We start from the raw sequence: 21,306 nt of genomic DNA on the forward strand, positions 1-21,306 counted from the left end.
CTGGCTTGGTGCAAGCACTGTAGAAAGCAAGCAATGCAGTCTCATCCTTCTGCCTTGTGAGTTGGCTGTGGCTCCTCTCAGCTGCAGGCAGTGACACAGACCAACCTGCCAACAGAAACATCACAGTCCAGGGTACCGCTCAACACCCCTGCTCCACTGTTGGTTCAGTGTCTACTGAAAAGAGACGTCAAGGCTGAACACAATTCCAAGCTAAATGGGGAAACTTCACAGTCCCATGGCTCTGTGATGCCCCAGCGGCCTGTGTTAACCAGAAAGAGAAGACCTCTTGTCCTGCCCAACTACACCAGTAGACTCTCAGCTGGCCTTGTCTCTGGTCTGCTGCTCTTTCAGCCCGTACAGACATGTGACTGTTGAGATAACAATGACACGTTTTCTTTTATATCACTGGGTATTTGGAGAGGAAATGGTAGGCCAGATACTACTTCTACACAGTGGAAATCAGGACAAGTTTGGTGGACTGGGAATAAAGAATAAAACAATGTCTAGGACTCCAGTATCGCGCTATTAATAGTCACTTGTAAACCTCTACTGCAGTTCCCGGTCACTGCCCAAAGTAACCTTTTCTTGCAATGTCTCAAGGCCTGAACCCATGGGATGCTGTGGTCCCTCGATGGAAGTCTGTCAGCATTTTGTAGGATCAGGCCCTTGGTTATACATAAGAAGGCTCTGAGCAAGAAAGCCCACGAGAAGATTTAATAAATAGGCATACTGCTTGGAGAGGGGCCAGGAAAAGAACTGTGCCTGAAGAGGCTGCTGTGGGAAGAGATGCTTCTGGGCTGAACACACCAGTTATTCCCACTCACCACTGTCCCAGGAAGTAGGAAAAAGCAGCTCTTAGTCTGCTCCATTTCTGCCTATCATCCAGTTGCTGTGAAGGAAGCATCTAGGATACAGCCTCTGTGCTTGGCTTGGTGACAGGTTTCACTCCAAGAAGCCCTTCCATGGAGCTCCTTATTTTCGGGTTGGCAGATCCCACTGACTTGTGCAAAAAGGAAGGATAAGCGAGTCCTAAATAAAGAGAAGGGAAAATGTAAGAAAGGCAAGGAGAGGAGCTGCATTTTTACAAATAGGTTTCTGCACTGACAGATAATTAGCATTTACACTAATTCAAATATTTAATATCCAAAAGAATTACCGTTGCATAAAATGCAGTTGAGGCAGTTTTACATGTAGCTTATTAGTGCTGCCTGGTAACGGATTATACTAAACACATAATGTTTAAAGTGAGATATAAAGCCAGCAAGACGTAAATGTAATTTTATTCTATTCTTCCTCTTTCCATTGAAATGAGGAGAGCTTGCTGGAGACAAAATGGGGATTACTAGAGTAGGAGAAACTGTAAAATGGCAAACTAACTACAGCTGAGCTCACACAGTAATTAATGAGAGACAGCCTCTCTGGTCATATGCATCTTATGCAGCTCTGCTTCAACAGCTGATCAACTGGAGAGCAGCTCATCTAGAAAACAAAAGAAGTGGGAAGAAAACAGAAGCAGTTCATACAAACAGAAATTTGTCGAATATTTTTGAGGAGTTAAAAAAAAATTGTATTAAGGTACCACATTTTGAAATCTGTATCTTAAGTCACTGTAGTTTCTAAGGTATCAGTTCACTGGGACTCAAACAGAAACAAACAGCAAATTGTCAATGCAACAAATTATTGCCTTACGGGTAGAGGCAATTAGGATCCCTGCTACCATTCACAGGAATAGTGTTTCACCTCACTCTCCCTCACATTGTGCTAAGAACATTCCCTCTAAATAACAAGTATCTCTAAGATGCAACTATATTTTCTTTAAAAAATCATTTTCTTTCTTCAAGATCCAAGAGCCATTTAAGTAGACAAAAAGATGACTTAACTGCATATAAGAAAAGATACTATCTGTCTTGTCTACAGTTAATCATTACCAGCTCTTCCTATCACTGTGTTAAAGATTTAGACAATTCAGTGCTAGGATTAAAAGGAAGGTAACACTGGTTAGCGGCTAGTGCCATCTTGTGAACAAAATCCCAAACACCCTTCCTTCACCCTTTTTAGTCAAACTGTACCTATGCAGCAGGATAGAGGAAAAAAAATATCCAACTTTTGCACAACAACTTAATTAAAAGAGCTCCACATTCAGGCATAAAACATGAGACTAAGCCTCCAACCAGGCTAGATAAGGGCTTGACAAAGTAGAGCCAGTCTAGAGAGAATAAAGTTGTTTTACAGTACAGCTGATGGTAACAGAAGCTATTCCTTCTTTTTCACTGAATTGCAAACGATACCTAATGTTACCCTTACTCAAGAAATACACATTATGTTGTCAGCCACAGACTTTGCTAACCAACACTGACAAACTTTCCTTCCTTTTTTAGGTCAGTTTCTTTTTTAAAACCTACGTTTCTTCTGCGCCCAGGCTTCAAACAGCAGTGGAAGAAAAGGCTGCACTAAAATTATTGAATATAAAGTGATTTATGCTATAAATCCAGCAGGCTGACAAACACAGAGATCACCAACTCTCCAACCTCCCTACAGACTCCTTGAGGGTTGGATTTGCTTTGTTCTGACCAGGAACAAACTGGAAAGACAGGAGAGATCGGGCAAGAGAGGCAAAAGACAGAAGAGTTCAGCCAAAGAGCAGCACTGCCACTTCTCATAACATACTACCATTTTTATTATAGTGTCTGCTTCTGGCACCATGCAATTGTAACCAAAGCACTTCTGTTTAAAACAAAAATATTTACTTTGTATCCCTCATCAAGGCACTTTTACATCTTTTTCTCTCCCCACCCCCCTAATCTCATGGATCTTGAGTGCCTATTTCATCATTTTTTATGATCAGGATTGACTGTCTCAGTGGATCCTCTTTTCCCAACACCAAGGGTCAGAAAGGGGAGGGATGCATTAGATCTGCCATCCTAAAGTGTGATTCATTTTGCCATCTAGAAGTTGCAGCAGCTCTTAAGGAAGTCAGATGAAGTCTTCCCATTGACAGCAGCCTTTTACCACGTCCATTTCCAACCTGGGAAAGTTACTTTCCAGTGTTGCCATTTTACCCAATACTTTCCTTTTCAAGGATGCATTGTGGTTACCTCTTCATCTGCTGGACTTTGAAAAACTTGATGGTTGTGGCAGGAGAAAAAAATAGGAAGACTTAGAACTCATACCGAAAGCAGCTACTGGTTTCCTGTGTACCTTTTTTCTCTCCAAGCTCATTCTCTCCTCCCTACTGGGCAGAAAGTGAAAGGCGAGACTTGAAATCACCCAGGAAACCAACAGGAGGGTTGGGAATGGTATACTTGTCTTTCAAATTGCAGTGACGACATTCAGGAACCATGTTTTTCTTCATCAGAGCTAGCATCTCTCATTAACAGATGATCTGCTCTGCAGCAAGATGTCTTGTTACTTCAGTACTGAACCATGATATGGGAAACAATTTCTTCAGTTCCTTTTTCACAGTAATTTAAATTTGAAGTAGGGAAAAATATTAATCCCTATGTCTTGTGACAAACGGGATAATGTCCTTTCTTCCTCTTCTTACCCATCTTGCATAATTGAATGGTTACAATTTTTAGGACAGGGATTGTCTCTTACTCTCTGTGTCTACAGCACTCAGAACAATGCTGTCCCATTCATGGGTCTCCAGATGTTGCCACAACAAGCATGCAGTGAACATTTTTCAAGGGATTTCTTCAGAAGAATCCTCTTTGGAAGATGCCACACCTTAAACTTGACATTTGGGCTCCATTCACCCTGGTTTCAGACACTCTTCTGTAGTTCTGTACAATCTACCTTTTCAGCACTTTATATTCCTTTCCACCTCCTGTAATATTCAACACATCCACCATAAAAATCAATAGCAATAAAAACTTAGTTAAAGTAAGAATACGCAATGTGAAAGGCTCCATGAAATGTCAAATCAAGCCACAAAAGCAAGCTTCACATGTTTTACTCATATTTATGACTCATACTTTACTCTTATTTATGACCGTAGTCAACAGGAACATATTTCCAACTCTCTACAAGAGTACATGAAACAAAACCGTACCATCACAGTAACAGACAGTTATACTACTGCTATCTGTGCTGAAAAACCATTTGAGTGTCACGGCAGCAAAGTCCGGCATTGCACATCTGCAGCTTTTTTTGTTTAGTATTTAAAAACAAATCATGCCACCGTTGCAGCTAGTTTTACTTGCAGGCTTTTTGAGCATGCCAGGCACATTCTAGCTCCTCTCTCTAAATTTCTGAAAGCTGTTTTTTTTTTAAAGGATATTAATCTTTGGATTTTTACTGTAGTACTACGAAATGCTGCCTGACATTGCATTTCCTGCCAAACGATAGCCTAGCCTGGCACACAAGCAAACCATGTTGCTCCTAGCATTGACAAAGCAGTCTTGCTCCTTCAATTCATCAGTCATTCACAAAAGCCCTTTATATTACCGAAGTACTAGTACATCTTAAGACCTGTTATAACGACAAAATCATTCTGTCTCACTGATCTACTATTGGTGACAAAAAGCTCCCATAAGAAGTTGCTTATACGAATGAAGTATAAACTGTGCATTATGGAATCAAGGTAAAAGCTCTCAGTACCAGTTGACAAGCTTACCCTGTCTTCAGTGGGCTTTTGAGAACAACTGTGCCCTACTTTAAGAGATAAACATGGCTCGTGTTGTAGAGTCTGTTTGTAGTATTTTCCTTTAAGGTTCAGTTTTGTTTAGTTTGAGTAAAAGAGCAGGCTAATATTTTGTACAGAGGAAGACTTCTTTCAGTATTTCTGAAATACCTTCTGGCTTTGTATCAGCTTGATTGTTTCAGTTTACTTCAAAGTGGGTTCTTCCCTCTTCTGAGTTTTATTTTTATTTCTGCATATTAAGCTTCCAATAAGTGACCCACATTCATCCAGACAAGAAGTGACAAACATGATGTTCCCTGAGGCCAGGTCCTAAAGGACATTACAGAGCATCCTCGAACGCTGAATGTGAAATGCGTGTTTTAGGTACCTCAGCCAGCTGGTCACTGCTAAGTCTAAGTAGTTGTACAACATTTCAGGTTTCAGAACTTTCTGAAGGTAATTCAGAAAAAACGGTGGTAATGGTTTTGCGGGTTCTTCAAAGTATTTTATATTCATATTAAATTTGCTTTATTAATAAAACAAACAGAACAAAACATTTGTTTTATTTGTGCAGAAAACAACTGTCCCTTCCCTCCATCCCCTTCCATCCTGCTTTTGAATACTCTGGTTTTAGAGTCACAGCAAGAGGTCTGGTACATTTAAAAGAAAAAGGCTTCTATTAGATGATAAAAATTCCAACTAAATGGCATCTGTCACACAAAAGCTTGAAGCCAAAATCGGAAAAAAGCCAACAACAAAAAAATGCGCATCAGAATCCCCAGATTGCACATGCACAACAATCCCATACGCATGAAAATATTATTACCCCATTCTCTGCTATTCAAAATCTACTACAGAAAACCAAGGGTTCAGAGAAGCCAACTAAAAAATACTAAGTGGAGCCTAGACAGTAGGCAGGCTGTGATTTGTCTGCTCTCTCACTTTTCCCTACAAATATCGTCAGTTATTCCCATTCTAATTTCTCTGGATACTACAGGCATTGGAAACCTGAGCTGGAGTTGACAGAGCACATCTATCTTAAACAAGGATAAAACAGCACAGACACCCCAGCGAGGGAACTCTGAAAAAACACTGAAGTGATGGTGAAGTATAAAGCTTCTTACAAGTCAAGGGAGAAGAACAAATCTGGATTTATATTTTCAGTCACACAGATGTCTTTCCAAATCTTTCACGTCAGGTATTCTACAAGCATGCATTGGTTACACCTGTATCTCTGGCAAAGACCTTCAAAAACGACTCAGTTTTCCAAGGATGAGATCTAAGACTTGCCGGAAAAGGGGGTAAATTTTCCCAACCCACAATCATTTAAGTAGAGGTACACAAAATCACTAGTCATTTGGAAAAAAATCATACACTCTTTTCCTTGTGTCCTTGTCTTCCCTGATTTCACAGCAGCAGTATTTTCTCCTGCTAGAAAACACAATGAATGGTGCATGTCAGCCTGGGAAGTGGGAGAGAAAAAAGTTCTCTAATGGAACATCTTACCTGGCTAATATCTTTTATCTTTGCAAGAAATGCCTCTGTGTGCCTCCCCACAGCACAGGCTCACCACCTGCCTTTGTCCTAATAAATGAACTCACATTACAAATACAGAGTGCAAACACACTCATATCCTGAACCTACTGCACCCAAGGGCCAGATGTTTTTGCAGAACATATAACTAGTAAATGTTTGCTCCCAAATGTTTGAAATGGCTCACAATCCTTCCTAATAGTAACAAGCATAACCAGGGAAAAATTAATCATAGCTACACTATGGGAGGTAAAAATTCATGAACAAAGACTTACCTATTTTCATTAACTGTATCTTCATACTATCTTTCCAATACAAAATTCTGCTTCCCAGATTGTCTTACATGTATTACTAATATTGCACACAATTGGATGTCACACTTCTGCTTGCCTAGTAACATTAGTCTAGTTTTGGAAGCTATGGGCCTTCATTCACAAAATTTCACCTTTTAGATGAACAACTCCTTTAATTGCATGTCATCCCTGGCCTGTGAAACTCAGGAAACATTTTTTCCCCCAGAAGCTTGAACATAATCTTACCTTCTTTCCTTCACATACTGATGCTCAACACTGACATGCTCCCCAAATAACATATATCTTTGAAATAACTCCTGCAGTGAAACACTTCCTAACTGGTAATTTGTATCTTTCAATATATTCAGATGTGTAAACTGTACAACAAATCAAGAAAAAAAAAAAAGAACATCAGTTAGGCCTATAAATGACCTTTCAGATTTCATATACCAGTCTCCTCCTATAACACCCAAGCCTGTATGTTTTACAGTTGGCTGTTGATGCTTATACATGCTACAGTTGCAGGTCCTGTTTTTATAGTGCTTTGTTACATAGAAATGATACACAATCAACCATGGGGATAGTGTTGTATTAACTGCTTAAATAGTATGCCTTTGGAACCCAAGGAACCTTCAGGTACCTGAAAGATGCACAGAAATAGCCTTTTAGCTATGAAATGAACCACATAAAACCTGCTGTGATATCACTACTTTAAAGTTCAAGTGGATTTTTCTCAGTAGCCTATATTCCTAAGGAAAGAATGATTACCCATGCATACAGTACATGCACAATACATGTGTGGATTTCTGTCTCGTCTTAGCCTGTTGTCAACACATTGAACAATATCAACCAGATTTGACAGAACAGTAAAGGACACGAGATGTCAGAAGGCTCAAAACCATTATATTTCTGTAAATTTGATGAAAACAGCCAACAAACAGACCTTACTGATGTCCTCACTGACGCACTGCCCCATTAACATGATCCTTTAATATAAGCTGTCTAATTCCAGTAGGAGACATCAGAGAATCCCACACTGTAAAGTGACATTTAGGATTCCCTAACCACAGGAAAAGCTTTAACCAGAGTTCATTCTTTATTAAACATCAGAGAATATAGTCACAGTGTACCAAACCATAAAAAAAAATTAAAAAATAAATAAATTGGGTTTTCTTAATAATTTGCTTCTATTCTAAATATTGCTCAGAACAAAGTGATAGCATGAAGTAACTTACTACTTATGCTTGCCAGATAGGGCAGCTAGTTCAGGTTAAGGGAAACAAAAGGAAAGTCTTCTACAGACAACTGAGTCGGTCTCAGCAGCCTCCATTAAAACAAAGAACAATCAAGATGTTTATTACAATCACGGCATAGTAGCTTGTTTGTGCAAGGTGAGCATGATTCAGTGCATGTATATTTTTTTCCAAGTCTTTTTGACGTTATTTACCCTGGTTAACACATCTCCCCAAGGACAGTTCTTCAAGCAAGGATACTAGATAGGAGTATCCTTGGCATGTGCCACCTCTGGTGAGCTTACACAAGCTTGGAAAGGCTGAAGGGTTGCGGGGGGGAAATATACCCACTTTACTCAGCACTACAACAGCCACATGCATACCATCACTTATTGCATCTCACATGATGAGGCCAGGATTTCTTAAAGCTGACTCAACTTCCTCAAACTTTACCAGTTACAAAAACTTGTAATGATTTAGAGTTTACAGAAGCAGAGGCATAGAGACCAAATAAAGCTTTCTGACCATTCACCTGAAAATAATCTCTGCTTTATGGCAACTATAGCTGAAGGCCTTTCTGTCAGGGGCGCTAACGCATGCTACTTTATTTTCCAGGTCTGACTGGAAATGAGACTGAATGAGAAACAAATAAATTAGAACTACTACTCTCCATTTAATGTGTTGCTACATAAAAAGTGACAGTAGTTCCTCAAGCAGAAACACACAGAAACACTGAAGCTACAGCCATAAAAAGGTGTATTATTGTTCAGGCAATAGCTAGTTCAGTGTAAAAAGGAAGCCAATGGCTGTCTGCAGCTGTGTATTGGGTTGACTCGAACCTTCCAATTAATATTTTTAACAATTGCTGCATTTCATTTCCTTTCTGGGATGCTCACTTCAGTGCACATGCATTTGCATATGCTGACAATCATAGGCCAAAGTGATGAGGAGCCACCCTTCAGCCTCATTTACATGCTGTATACTCTAAAACGACCATACATTCAGTCTTATAAGTCACTTGGTGTTACAGGGTTCAAATCCCACTAAAAGTCAACAGAGCTCAGACTACATGCAGTCATTGCAGAACTGCTGTACTAAAGATGAACATTTGCTGAGGGAAGCCACAAAATTATGATTGCACAGATTATAATAACGCTATCATTGTTATATCCTTTTTAACATATTTTTTCATTTACTGTAAATACTACTAGATATTTATCGCTAGTATGGCAGAAAGTGCTAATGGGTTGCGCACCAGGGGTCAGCAGTGCATAAATCCCCAGGATGATACTCTCCATAAAAAAAGGAGATGTCATGTAATAACCCTCCTCAAAGAGTCATTAGGAGAATAGTGTGGTTTAATCTCTTTTTCCTCTGAGACCAAAGTTGGATGACACAATAAATCCAGCTTTGGGGCTCATGGTATCAGACCAAAAAAAGCTGTGGTGCCCTGATGCAAAGCGATGATCTGCTGCAAATTTATTTATAAACGTATCAACTGAATAAGACCACTGGCCGCTCCAATTTGCTCAAAAAATTCTGACTGGTTAACTTTGTAGCATTAGGCTTTACGCTGGAAAAGTTACTATTTCTCTCCCTCCATGCACACACAGCCAGTGTTAAGTGCACTGGAAAAAAAAAGAAATCATTAGATCATTATCACACCTTACGGCTAGTTCGTCACAAATAGAGGCAAATACTCACCTCTGGTCCAAGTCAGATGTGTATGAGTGGGTCATCTACCAACACATAAGCCCAGTGGAATGACAGCCTGAGTCAATCAATCAATCAATCACATACAAATATATATTGCAAGAGATGGAATCCCTACTCAGAATAGGGACACTCTGAAATAAAGCCACAAGTTGCTCAAGGCCTTGCCCAGTCCATTTACAGGTATTTCCAAGGACGGAGGTTCCACTATTTCATTGGAATTTCCCTTGTTGCACCTTGTCTACATTACACAAGATCAGCACAGCCCATTGCACAAGTCACCAATACTTCTGAGTTTCCTCTGCTGCAGAGCAGCTGTTCAAAATGCAGGTTTAAGATCCAGACATGTTTTTGAGATTATGTCATCCAAGAACAAAGAAGAGGTTCTGTAGTGCAAAGTGCCAGGGCTGTTAAAGGGAAAGAATGAAGTTCCTTCAAGCAGTCAAGTCTGTGGCTTGCTATGAGCCGTAGCATTAATACAGTGGCTTTTAGTGATAGGAACAGCAAAGACCAACAGTGTTCCTGAGAGTGTTGGAAAAGAATTAAGACCTCTGCCCAGGAAAGCAGCAGCTGACTACACTTGATATAAAAGAAAGTACTTCTGACTCACTGATTTCAGTTCCGAATGAGAAACTGACTTGCAAAACCTCAACTATTTCTGCTCATCAAATGAAGAACCTCTGAAATTAATTAGAAATTAAGACAACCTGATCCTCTAACAATTCTCTTTAAGCATGAAATCAGATAAATTAGGATCTTATTTAGAATATAAACATTTGTTTACATACCTAAATGCTGAGCACATTAAAAACAGAACCATTATTAAAATATCAAAGCCACTTACATTATACCACTCACTGAGTCTGCTTCATTCCTGTATCAGAGAAATTATACTCAGAAGTCCTAGGAGTACTGAAAGCAGATGAAACACTGTAACTTTAACAGGGCACAAAACCCATAAGTGACAGGAAACACAGGATACTTATTTAAAAATTAGTTTTAATAAAAACAGAAATAACAATTATGATAATAACTAATGAAAACTATTGCTTAAAATGAACCATATTTAGTGTGCTTTACCTGATCCTCCAACAATACTGCACAGGATTTACTTTAGAAGCAGGAATACAGATACTCAACAGGTTGCCTGCATCACTAAACCATCTTAAATTTGAGTTAGAAATAGCATTCATATTTCATATCTGAGGATGAAAACCCACCAGAGGTACTGGATGCAGTCATTTCTGGTTTACCAGAAAGATGAGCATATACAAGGAAAAACTACATGCTAGCTTCCATTTCAAACAAGCAATGCTGTTGCTAATCAGGAAGAACTTATGTCTTACTGAAAGGCTTTTTAAATTTGCTTTGAAGAAAAACTCTTGGAACACGCAAGTCTTCTTTCCTATTCACAGTTTCTCGCTGCACATATTCATTGACCACTTGCTCATATCCCTCAGCCTTGAAAAGCTGAGACAAGAACTCTGGAAGAGAATTAAAAAAAAAGATTAAATATTATGTTTAAACTATTTTTAAAACACTAGTCAGCATTTATATAAGCATATGTTCTTATGTTTTACAGCATGAAAATCACACAGGCCTTCAGATTTCAAGCTGTTCTATGCAGGCGGATTGCTGAACAAAAATCAATACAGGTCTCCTTTAGAAATATCAACCTAAGCAAAACAGCTTGCAAAACTGCGGCTTAAGCTAGTCACTCAGTTTAGTTTCCAAAACTTGACACATGTCTTATTTTTATTGAGCCTTGTCATTCTCCTTGTGACTGACACCAGTGCATTTTCACTTTGTGCAGCTGACCTTCGCTAGCTGAATACATCACTTACTTCAAGTATTTCAAAGGTAATCCAGCCTTGTAGACACATCTCTGCTTGAGGAAGAATACCACCCTACACTACCAGACATTCACATGCCATTGCTCAACTGAAAAACGGACAAAACAGCCAAGTGCATATGGTGGTACCAAGCCTCCACTAAGTCAAACTGAAAGTATTTTCCATAACAAAAGAATCCTACTCAAAAGCGTATCTCCCTTAGGGAAGGCAGAAGTACCTCACAAACAGGGTGACCTATGCAGCAGAGAAGGGTGCTCACGCTATTGACTTGTCATGTTAATTAAAAATCATCACTTTTCCTTTACTGCACCTTGTTTCATTTACTCATGTGGTAATTTCACAATAAATTTACGCCATTCTAAACTTGTGCTACTTGATAGAAAACAAAGACATGCCATTTTTTCACTGCCCAGGGGGATCTGCATGATGAAACAGCTGATCCTGTGGGTACAGGAACCCCAGCACTAGAAGAGGCGGGGCTGAGGGAGGAAGATGAGACCACCCACTTTGGTGGTAGCACAGGCTTACAGCAACCTAAGCCCATCGTGAAGCCACGTGCACTGGTTGTAGACATAGTGTGTTCATGTAAAATGGGGGACACATATCAATGTAATATAATATAAATAAACAGTACTTAATTGTGGACCTATTGAAATCTCATTGTTGAGGAAGTTTACTTATTTCATAACAGAAAATTACAACCATGCATTCCTCCACAAATTTAATATTATTTCAAACAGTGTATGAATGGATATTTTTTTCCACAGAAGCAGCTCAGTGTTGTTATCTGAGGCCAGACATATTATAAGTAAGTATCATTCAAATCCTCCCATGCACCAATTACTTGGTGTACCAGTGTAGTGCTAAAAAAGAAGAAAAAATAGTATGGGTTGCAAACTGTGTGGAAATGATGGCAGTCATGTTTCTAGCAACAAAAGAGTTCTCAAGCATTAAGCAATATTTATATGAAAATCAGTGAGATGAATGAGATCATAATGATTAAAAATGGGAGCAGAGGTGGTCCATGGGACAGTCACAGACCAGAACAAGGCAAAACAATTGCTAACATGAGCAATACAAGACAAATTCTCTCTTTTTCCCTTCCTTCCTTTTCCTCCTCCCTACCTCAGTTCTTCCCCCAAAGCAAACATGCACACTAGCAAGGAATTTCTCATTCAGAAACAATTCTAACACACAAGAAAAATGGGATTTAAAATTCCACAGCTAGGTCAGTCTCTTATTTTTTCCATTTAGCATCCATTCTCTTTCTAAGAGCTAATTGTTTAAACAGAACCAAAAATCACTGAATAAATAACAGCTCTAGAAATGCTTCAATGAAGCTGTAGCACAACCTGCATTATGTTAGATTTCATCATTGTCCTATAAAGAACAGAGGGAGCTCAGACAAGATTAATGTTTTTTATATATCAGAACCAATTAGGCAATACATTATGTCATAAAATATAACATTTACTTGGCTCCAAATCGGTCTCTTCAGTAGCTGTATTTTGCTTTAGACTAAGAACAAAGATCCCGACAGAACTAAACACACAACTCTTATTACACAATGCCCTATACTTGATAGGGAGAAGTAACGGGTTCACTAAAGTTTAGCATGAGAAATTGGGAGTTAGAGGACGAGCTATAATCCCAACTCATTGTGAGAGGCTAAGCAAATTCCTTCACATCTCTGTGCTTCAAATTCTCCACCAGTATACTGCAATAATTACCTTCCTTCCCTAAAACATTAAGAGCACTGAACAAAAAACTGTTTAAATACTGTATCACATGGAAATGTTTTTTGCAACATCTCTATTAAAAAACAGAAGACAGAGTGACCACAGCTACTCAGCGCTATGTCAGCAGGATTTGTACACAAGCTTCTCAGCACTGTAGTCATGGTTCTGCTTTAGAAGTCATTGACTTCTTCAGTAGATTTCACCTTGCACATGAGGAATAGCCTTGCAAAAAGAACGATGTCAAGAGAACTCCTTAGCTGCTTCATGAAGATGATCAATTCTGTTACTGAACGTTGGTCTTCTTCCCAAAAAAAACAAATCTGAATGAAATTCAGCAAATTCAGAAGCTGCTGCTCTTGGCACATTATAGCACATAGAAGAAGTCTGTAAACAAGAAAGCGCTCCAAAATGTCCTGCCAGTCTAAATACTTTCTTCCTAACAAAAAGGGTGGCAAATGAAGTACACCACGATTTAACAGTTCCTCTGTGTAAAACAAAACTTCCATGAACATGTTGGCAATTCCCTGAAGCAAGTTTAAACAGAAGATTCATGGAAAAGAAAGTGCTCTACAGTATGTCTTACCTTCAGTAAAAAAATACGATCTTGTCCCATCTTGTCTAACATAAAAGTTTTCTCCAAGTTTGCTGCCAGATTTAAACCTGAGCATTGCATGATCATACAGTCCATAGTCTCTGAACAAGACACACTTGCCTGGTTTTAATACCTGTCACATAATACATATATGCTTTAATAAGGTAAATGGATTTAGCCATATATATTTATTTATTTGTATACATATACAGACACATACGCATATAACTAAGACAAGGTATCCTAACATATTCAATACAGAAGTGATATATATGTGTATTTAATTCATTCCCTGTGCAACAAAAAAGCTGTATATAAACTGGACTGTCCACTCTGAAAAATTCTTCACCATGAACAGTAGACTACAAATAGTTTTAAGATACATGTTTGGGTGCTGATCAGCTAAATAAGCTTTTTGCAAAATTCTTCAAATACAGAGCAACTAAGAAAATATATAGTTTAACAATAAAAATTAAGTCCTAAGAGGGCATTTTCTTTGTTGGGTAGTATACAGTCTAGCACCTGATTTTGTTTAGTGATTAACCATGACATTTCTTTTTCTTAGAATACCATGACATTTCTTTTTTCATGTGAGAAAGAAAAATGTTGTGATATAATAAGAAATGAAAAAGGAATAATTTTAGGAAAATGGTTTGCAGGTTTGGGTTTGTTTGGGTTTTTTTTAATTGCTCTTTGAAAAGGAAATCAAGCCATAAAGAGTTTAAAATTTAGAAATACATTGTCATTGGTCATGCTGACTTTAGACATTTGATGCAGGCAACTTTCCTACCTCATCAAATACCAGCTGTATTTGTTAGAGGAGAAAAGGAGTACTTGCCACCTGCAAATTTGTGCACAAACCTACAAGCAAGTTAAACGAGCCAGGCATCTCCACAGAGAAAACAATAATTAGCCTTTTCATGTGCATGAGCTAAGAACCAATACTGACTTTGGAAAACAGCTGGAGATATACCAAAAATGTTCCCTTTTCAAAGTACTGAAAAGATGATAACACAAACAGGATATCTGATAATATAAAACCCCAAATACACACACGTGCATAAATAAAAAATACATTGACTATTTCCCTCTTCAGTCAATATATGACACCTCAGGGAAATTCAGAACAATCACAGTTCAGATTGTTTAAACCCCCTCTCTGGATGGGCCTATCCTAGTCTATCAACTAACAAAGGCAGCCCAGGGAGATGAGTCTCTCTAGATTAACGTTGATCTCTGAAGATCCCACTTCTAAATGAGCCCCAACCAAGCGTGTTTGATAATAACAATAACATCCTAACTGCAAGTCAGTGTATCTTCTGGAAGTCAATTTTGGTTCACTGTCATTCACACCTTATCAACGCAGAAATGTCTGCAATCCATAAACATTATTTGTAGCATACAACCTAGGAGCCCAAGTCACAGTTCAAAATACCGTTTTGTTATATTGTTGGCATGCATTAGGCCAGAATCCAAACAACCTCACAATACCAAGAAAGGAAAAAAAAACCATTGTAAAACATATTTTAGTCCTGTATACTAGGTGAGCTAATTAAATACATCCATGGAATATAGTATTAAAAATCACCATTACGAGAGGGGTTATTTTCTCAGAAAAAAATAATTGTGCTTTCAAGCTAAAAAGAAGGAAAGTGCTTTAAAGGCTGTAAAATCAGTTGGTTTTACCTTGTAAATATTCTTCAAGACAAGATGCATTTTGTCAGGATGAATGGCAGAAAGCACAAATATAAGTGTGACAACATCCACAGAATCTGCTGGTATATTTTCTAGAAGATCATCTTTGGTAAGATCACACTGGAACACTTTACATCTTTCAGTACTGTACAAGGGATTTTGCTAGGGAAATGAAAAGAGTATGCTTTCACTGAAAATTATCAGCATTTGTTATTTCAAAAAAGTAAAAAACTTGTGAAACTAATCAGTAGAGCAACACAAAACATGGTGGCAAAAGAACATTAACTTCCAACAGGTGACTAACGCAATCAGAATCTCTTTGCTGCATACTACAATAGTGAAACTACAACTACTGTAGAACAGTCTGTTCTCAAGAATTTGAGAAGGAATGTGCATTAAGACACTTCAGAAAACATCTGTTTTACTGCTGCTTCTACTCTTTAAAAATACAGAAATATTTAAAGTAATTCTGTATTACAAGGTGATCAAAGTACACAGCTCTTAAGATTTAAGTGAACTGTGAGTAGCTCGGGTTCATGTCACATAACCTGCAGCTGGGCTGTTCTACCCACAGTTTTGATGAGTAAAAGGAAACCTGGCCCTGGCAAGAAATATGTTCAGCAAGAGCTGTGGAGGCAGACACCACTAAGTCATCCAAAACCCACAGTACACGCTCAGCCCAACATCATCTTGCAGTGCTGCTGTGCCACCCCAGGGAGCTGCTGTCCTCTCCTGTTTGCCACACGTATTTCTTCCCATCTTTCCCATGAGATATGCAGTATGTGTCTTGTGGTTCTCAGTCACAAGTGTCCCACAAGAGAATGCTTTCAAATAACAGATATATATAAATTTACCTGTGATTACAAACTTAATAAACAAGGAGACTTTTAAAGCCCAAAGCCCTCACCAGCTTTGCTGGAAGACTTAACTTTGGACCACTTACCTAGGAATAAGCATAAACACACCTATTTCTAATTAGGCTACAAATTTCCCTAACAATAACATTCATGGCCCTGTTTTCAAGATTCTTCACAGGACTCCCTCTTCCTCACAAATATCAAGGGCAAGCTTCCATCCCAAACAAATTTTGCTTGTACTGCACAGTCAGCAGAGACACAGCAGTCCTCCCAAAAAACAGTCTTCACAAATCATACAAGTAAAGTAATATACGTATATTACCATAATACTACAATTCAACGCTGAAAAACTAGGACTTGAGCAATGATTTGGCTTCTTGCATCTGAAATGTCAGTCTTCATTTTTTTGCAAAAGCTATTCTACCCTTCTTACAAAAAGGAAGGCAAGAGAAGCTTCTAAAGACACTCTAAAAGAAGTTCCAAATATCACACCAACCTTCACATACTCAACAGCTCTAGGAGAGAAATCACAAGCATAGGCAAAAATATTCAGATCTTCTTCTAAGAGTGGAAACAAGCAGTTCCCAACCCCACAGCCTGCTTCCAGAATGGTCAGTTTCTGATCTGCAAACTGGGAAGGAAGAAATCAAAGATAAAGCACATCATTTTTGTTTCCTCATGATATGAGCAGAGACACTGTTCAATGAGCATTTTGCTATAATCAATTTTAATTGCTATTGATTCAAAAACTGGCATGCATTGGATAATCTGACACTACAAAACAGAAATCTTGATTTCTGCAAAATTACGTATCTTTTTAGAATATATTAATATTTCTTTAGTCATCTACCCCTTAAGTAATTAACACATTGTTGTACCATTTCTGTCTTGTCTTTCATAGAATCATTTAGGTTGGAAAAGATCCTTGGGATCATCGAGTCCAACCATCAACCCCACTCTACAAAGTTCTCCCCCTACACCATATCCCCTAACACTACATCCAAACGACTCTTAAACGCATTCAGGGATGGTGACTCCACCACCTCCCTGGGCAGCCTATTCCAGTGTCTGACCACTCTTTCCATGAAGAATTTTTTCCTAATGTCCAGCCTAAACCTACCCTGTTGCAGCTTGAAGCCATTCCCTCTTGTTCTATCGCTAATTACCTGTGAGAAGAGACCAGCACCAACCTGTCTACAGTGTCCTTTCAAGTAGTTGTAGAGAGCGATGGGGTCTCCCCTCAGCCTCCTCTTCCTCAAACTAAACAGTCCCAGCTCCTTCAACCGCTCCTCATGAGATTTATTCTCCAGGCCCTTCACCAGCTTCGTTGCCCTCCTCTGCACTCGCTCCAGCACCTCGATATCTCTGTCGTATTGAGATGCCCAGAACTGGACACAGTACTCAAGGTGTGGCCTCACCAGTGCCGAGTACAGGGGGACAATCACCTCCCTACTTCTGCTGGTCACACTATTTCTAATACAAGCCAGGATGCCATTGGCTTTCTTGGCCACCTGGACACGCTGCTGGCTCATGTTCAGCCGCTTGTCCATTAGAACCCCCAGGTCCTTTTCTGCCAGGCAGCTCTCCAGCCACACTTCCCCAAGCCTGTAGCGATGCATGGGGTTGTCGTGGCCCAATTGCAGGACCTGGCACTTGGCCTTGTTGAAGCACATTCCATTAGCATTGGCCCATCGATCCAATCTATCCAAGTCTCTCTGTAGAGCCTCCCTATCCTCATGTAGATCAACACTCCTGCTTAGCTTCGTGTCATCTGCAAACCTGCTGATGATACACTCTATGTCCTTATCAAGATCATCAATAAAGATGTTAAACAGAAATGGTCCCAACACCGAGCCCCGAGGAACACCACCTGTGACCAGCCACCAGCTGGATTTAACTCCATTGACCACCACTCTTTGGGACCATCCATCCAGCCAGTGCTTGATCCAGCAGATCAATTCAGAGCATTCAGCTATAATGAACAACAGATGCATCTGGCTACTCCCCCTCACAACGTTTCGCAATTAGCCTGTAATTCTGGATGCTTTTTGCTAAAGTAGTGCTCTGAAGTGCGCCACCTTGCATCTGAAAACTCACATCGCAGAGACAAGTTGCGTATTTAGGACAGAAAATAAATATTGCGGATTTCGTTCTTAGTATCTACTATGGGTCAGTTATAAACTGAAACCAAACTGATGCATTTGGTTCTGAGGAGGTATCTTTGATATTAAGAGAGACTATGCAGGGCACTGCAAACTTAACATGTGACAGCTCTTACGCTAATGGCCTTGTTAGAAGTATTATTAAATCATTTGGAAACAATCAATCCCCTCTTTTACAGAGAAAGCATATAGATCTCACCTCCCAACATGCTTTTAACTCTTGAAATTCTCTGGTTGTCCAATGTCTGTCTTTGAAGAAGTTGGTGCTGTTTCTTTTGTAAAACAGATCCCAGTTCTTCTGTGCCTCTTTCTCCAGTTTTAGCTGTTTGAACTCAGACACCAAAACCTGATCTTTTGCCAGCTTCTCAGCTTCTTCTGGGCTAAGGATTCTTGCACTGTGGCCTTTTTTTTGGAAAGCAGCATCTTCAGTAGATGTTGTTATTCTACTTAAGCAATTGGCTGATGTGTTTTCTTGGAACATCCTAGATTCTTTCTCACAAATATGAATGCCAAAGACCCAAAGGTGTTTATTTTTTCTTCAGTGTATGTTTCCATCACTTAACTTAGGTAAAATAGCCAAGGATCTAGAAGCAGAAGAAAAAAATGAGAAAGGGTTACAGTGTGAACTTATTATGGGTTTTATGGTGATCTGTCCTACCTGATGGACTACAAGGCCACCAGTTTTCTCTTAATTTCAGAAATCCTCCATCCAAACTAACAACTGCATATGACATCAGTGTGACACTGATGTCAAAGCTAAAGAAGATACTTAAGAGTCTGCTACTCTTCCCTCTGCATCCTAGAAAGCTACCTAACAAGAGAAAGATGGTGCAGCTCCAAGCTTATTTTCACTAAAATGGACTTCTTGTTAATGCCAGTTAGAAAACCTCTGAAAAATTGTAACTGAAAAACAGATGACATTTAGAAGTCCCATAAAGTTGATGAAACAAAATATATTCATGTAAGCATTCCTCCTTCCTACTCTCACCGCTGTGAGAAAACACTAGTGAAAATATCAGCATTTATAACAGCACGTCACTCGAACAAGAGAGGAAAACCAGTGGCCGAAAGGCCCATGGCCAGCCTGTGTCAGCATTCCCTCCACCGCTTCCTCCTAAGGAGCCATGCCATTTTTCACAATCACAGGTGGTTTTCTTTTGAGAAGTTAACAAAAATGGAGCAAAGAAATGGGCTCTGTGTAGGCTGGGAAGGGATCTAAATCTTTTATCTGATGTTAAACTAGTTCTGACCCCTGCCTTGCCGCCAACATCTGGATTCTGGACGATGGCACATGTGAATTAAATCCTACATGGCCCAGTAACTCCCAGGGAAGTCCAGGTAGCCAAAAGGTGCCACTGCTGTATGTCAGTGCCCAGAAACAGGCATTGGTGTCATTCTACCAAAATAGAAATGAAAAAAACCCCAACAATGCCCCCTCTAAAACAAAAAAGGAGTAGTACTGCACTTACATATTTTATCTTACATGAGACAAACACAAACATAAAATACAAATGTGTGCAAATGAAATAAAGAACTGTCAAAATTTTGTCCAGCTTCACGGGAGACAGACAGCACTCTCTTTTTCCCTCAAAACCAATGGAAAAGGTTACAGAGAAGAGTCTGCCTTGAAAGAAAGTCTCCTCAATAAAAGTATACCCTCAACAAACAGCTTAATGAGCAAAATTTCTACTATGTGCCTGGCACGCTACAAAACAATCAACTTTTATATATCTTCATAGGACAAGCTAGAAAATTAAAAAAAAAAATAAAACCAAGCTACTCCTTTCTTTGACCCATTTGCGCTCAGAAAACGCCGTGGTGCGAAGTTACGGATAAGCACGATTTTTACAGCCTGTGCTTATGCTGAAAGAGCCTTTTAAAGATGTTTAATCCTGCCCTAAAAGCGCAAACAGATCATACCCCTGTGGAAGCTCCCGGTCCCCCCCCGAGGAAAACCGCCTTCCCGCCAACGGCCGCTCCCCTCAGAGGGGCCGCGGCCGCTATCGCCGCCCCGACCACCCCGGCGGGAAGGGCCCCTCCTGCCCGGCCCGGCCCTCCCGAGGGCGGGGAGCGCTGTCTCCCAGCTCTCGTCTGAGGGACCCGCACCCCTCCCGCGGGGATCAGCGGCCCCTGCTCGGCCCAACGCCCCCATCTAGCCTAGCATCGCCTCGCCGTACCCGCCGCCGGCCCCGGAGCAGTTTCCCGGCTGCACTCGGCCCCCGGAAGGGCGCCGGGCGGCAGCGCACGGAGGAGAGGAAGGGACCGACCAGGGCCGGGAGGGGTGGGGACGGGACGGGACGGGACCGGGGCCATGAACGGCTCGGCGAACTCGCTGCTGGATAAGGAGGAGCACCCGCTGCAGCTGGGCGAGAGCTTCGAGCGGCGGCCCAAGGCCTCCTTCCACACCATACGCTGTGAGCGCCACCCCCTCTCCCCCCCACGCTCCCGGCCGGCCCCGCCGCGGCCGCCCCTTCTTCCCCCTTCTCCTCCCGCTCCCCGCGTCCCGTTCCGCTGGCGCGGCTTCTCTTTCTGTCGCACCCACCGGTGAGCCCCCTCTCCTCGGACCCCTTCCCCCGGCAGGCCCCCGGGGCTGGGGGCAGCCCAGGGTTTCCTCCCGGGGTCCCGCCGCGGCTTCTTACTTGTTAAGGGCTATCCCTTCCCTGCCGGCCTGCGGGGCCCTTCAGCCCGCCACCACGGAGTCTTCATGTCCCCCCGGCTCCTCACCACCTCCTTCGTGCCGCCTCCCCGGGCTTCCTTCCTCACCTCAGCGCCCATCTTCCCTCGCACGAGTGTTTTCCTCACAGAAACGGGGGGCAGCCTGAGGGGAGAAGGGGAAGGTGGGTACGGAGGAGGTTTGAGGCAGGCAGGCCGGGGGAGGAGGAGGGCGAACGGCATAGGAAGTTTTCCATGAAAGTGCGTGAGTGGCTGAGGGGCACAAAGCCATCCCCACCGTGAAGGGGTGGCTTGACATTTTGTTTTATTTTATTTGATTTTTTTATGACCCTTGCCGGACAGG

At 40.8% G+C, this 21,306-nt stretch overlaps 2 protein-coding genes across 3 annotated transcripts in view; one reads left to right on the forward strand and one right to left on the reverse strand.

The window, feature by feature from the left end:
• On the reverse strand, positions 1-20,592 carry METTL6 (methyltransferase 6, methylcytidine). 2 transcript variants are annotated; one of them, XM_054191530.1, is made up of 9 exons: positions 20,468-20,592; positions 18,490-18,874; positions 16,625-16,759; positions 15,263-15,433; positions 13,568-13,709; positions 10,739-10,876; positions 1,393-1,479; positions 825-1,029; positions 1-105 (listed from the first exon to the last, which is right to left on the reverse strand). In XM_054191530.1, exons 2-7 carry the CDS (start codon positions 18,769-18,771, stop codon positions 1,460-1,462), a joined length of 888 nt encoding a protein of 295 aa, XP_054047505.1. In that variant the 5' UTR covers positions 18,772-18,874; positions 20,468-20,592; the 3' UTR covers positions 1-105; positions 825-1,029; positions 1,393-1,459. The 2 variants fall into 2 exon arrangements, with proteins under 2 accessions (XP_054047505.1, XP_054047506.1); XM_054191531.1 differs by lacking the exons at positions 1-105; positions 825-1,029; positions 1,393-1,479; positions 13,568-13,709; positions 20,468-20,592 and adding an exon at positions 20,211-20,284 and having other exon boundaries at positions 10,372-10,876.
• Positions 20,398-21,306, forward strand: part of EAF1 (ELL associated factor 1) — a 19,487-nt gene continuing 18,578 nt past the window's right edge. Inside the window, exon 1 of the mRNA XM_054191532.1 lies at positions 20,398-20,704. Coding sequence (XP_054047507.1) covers positions 20,602-20,704 — 103 coding nt within the window. The 5' untranslated portion in view covers positions 20,398-20,601. The remainder of the gene's footprint in view (positions 20,705-21,306) is intronic.

The sequence above is a fragment of the Rissa tridactyla genome, chromosome 2 (genome assembly GCF_028500815.1).
Source record: "Rissa tridactyla isolate bRisTri1 chromosome 2, bRisTri1.patW.cur.20221130, whole genome shotgun sequence".
NCBI lineage: Eukaryota > Metazoa > Chordata > Aves > Charadriiformes > Laridae > Rissa > Rissa tridactyla.

Coding starts and splice junctions, on each gene's coding strand:
- METTL6 (XM_054191530.1), bottom strand. CDS start 18,771: ATGTTCCAAGAAAACACATCAGCCAATTGCTTAAGTAGAATAACAACA. Junction 16,760..18,489: donor AGTTAAAAGCATGTTGGGAG/GTGAGATCTATA, acceptor CTTCCTTCCCAG/TTTGCAGATCAGAAACTGAC. Junction 1,480..10,738: donor CAAATTTAAAAAGCCTTTCA/GTAAGACATAAG, acceptor TTTGTTTTCTAG/ATGAGCTGCTCTCCAGTTGA.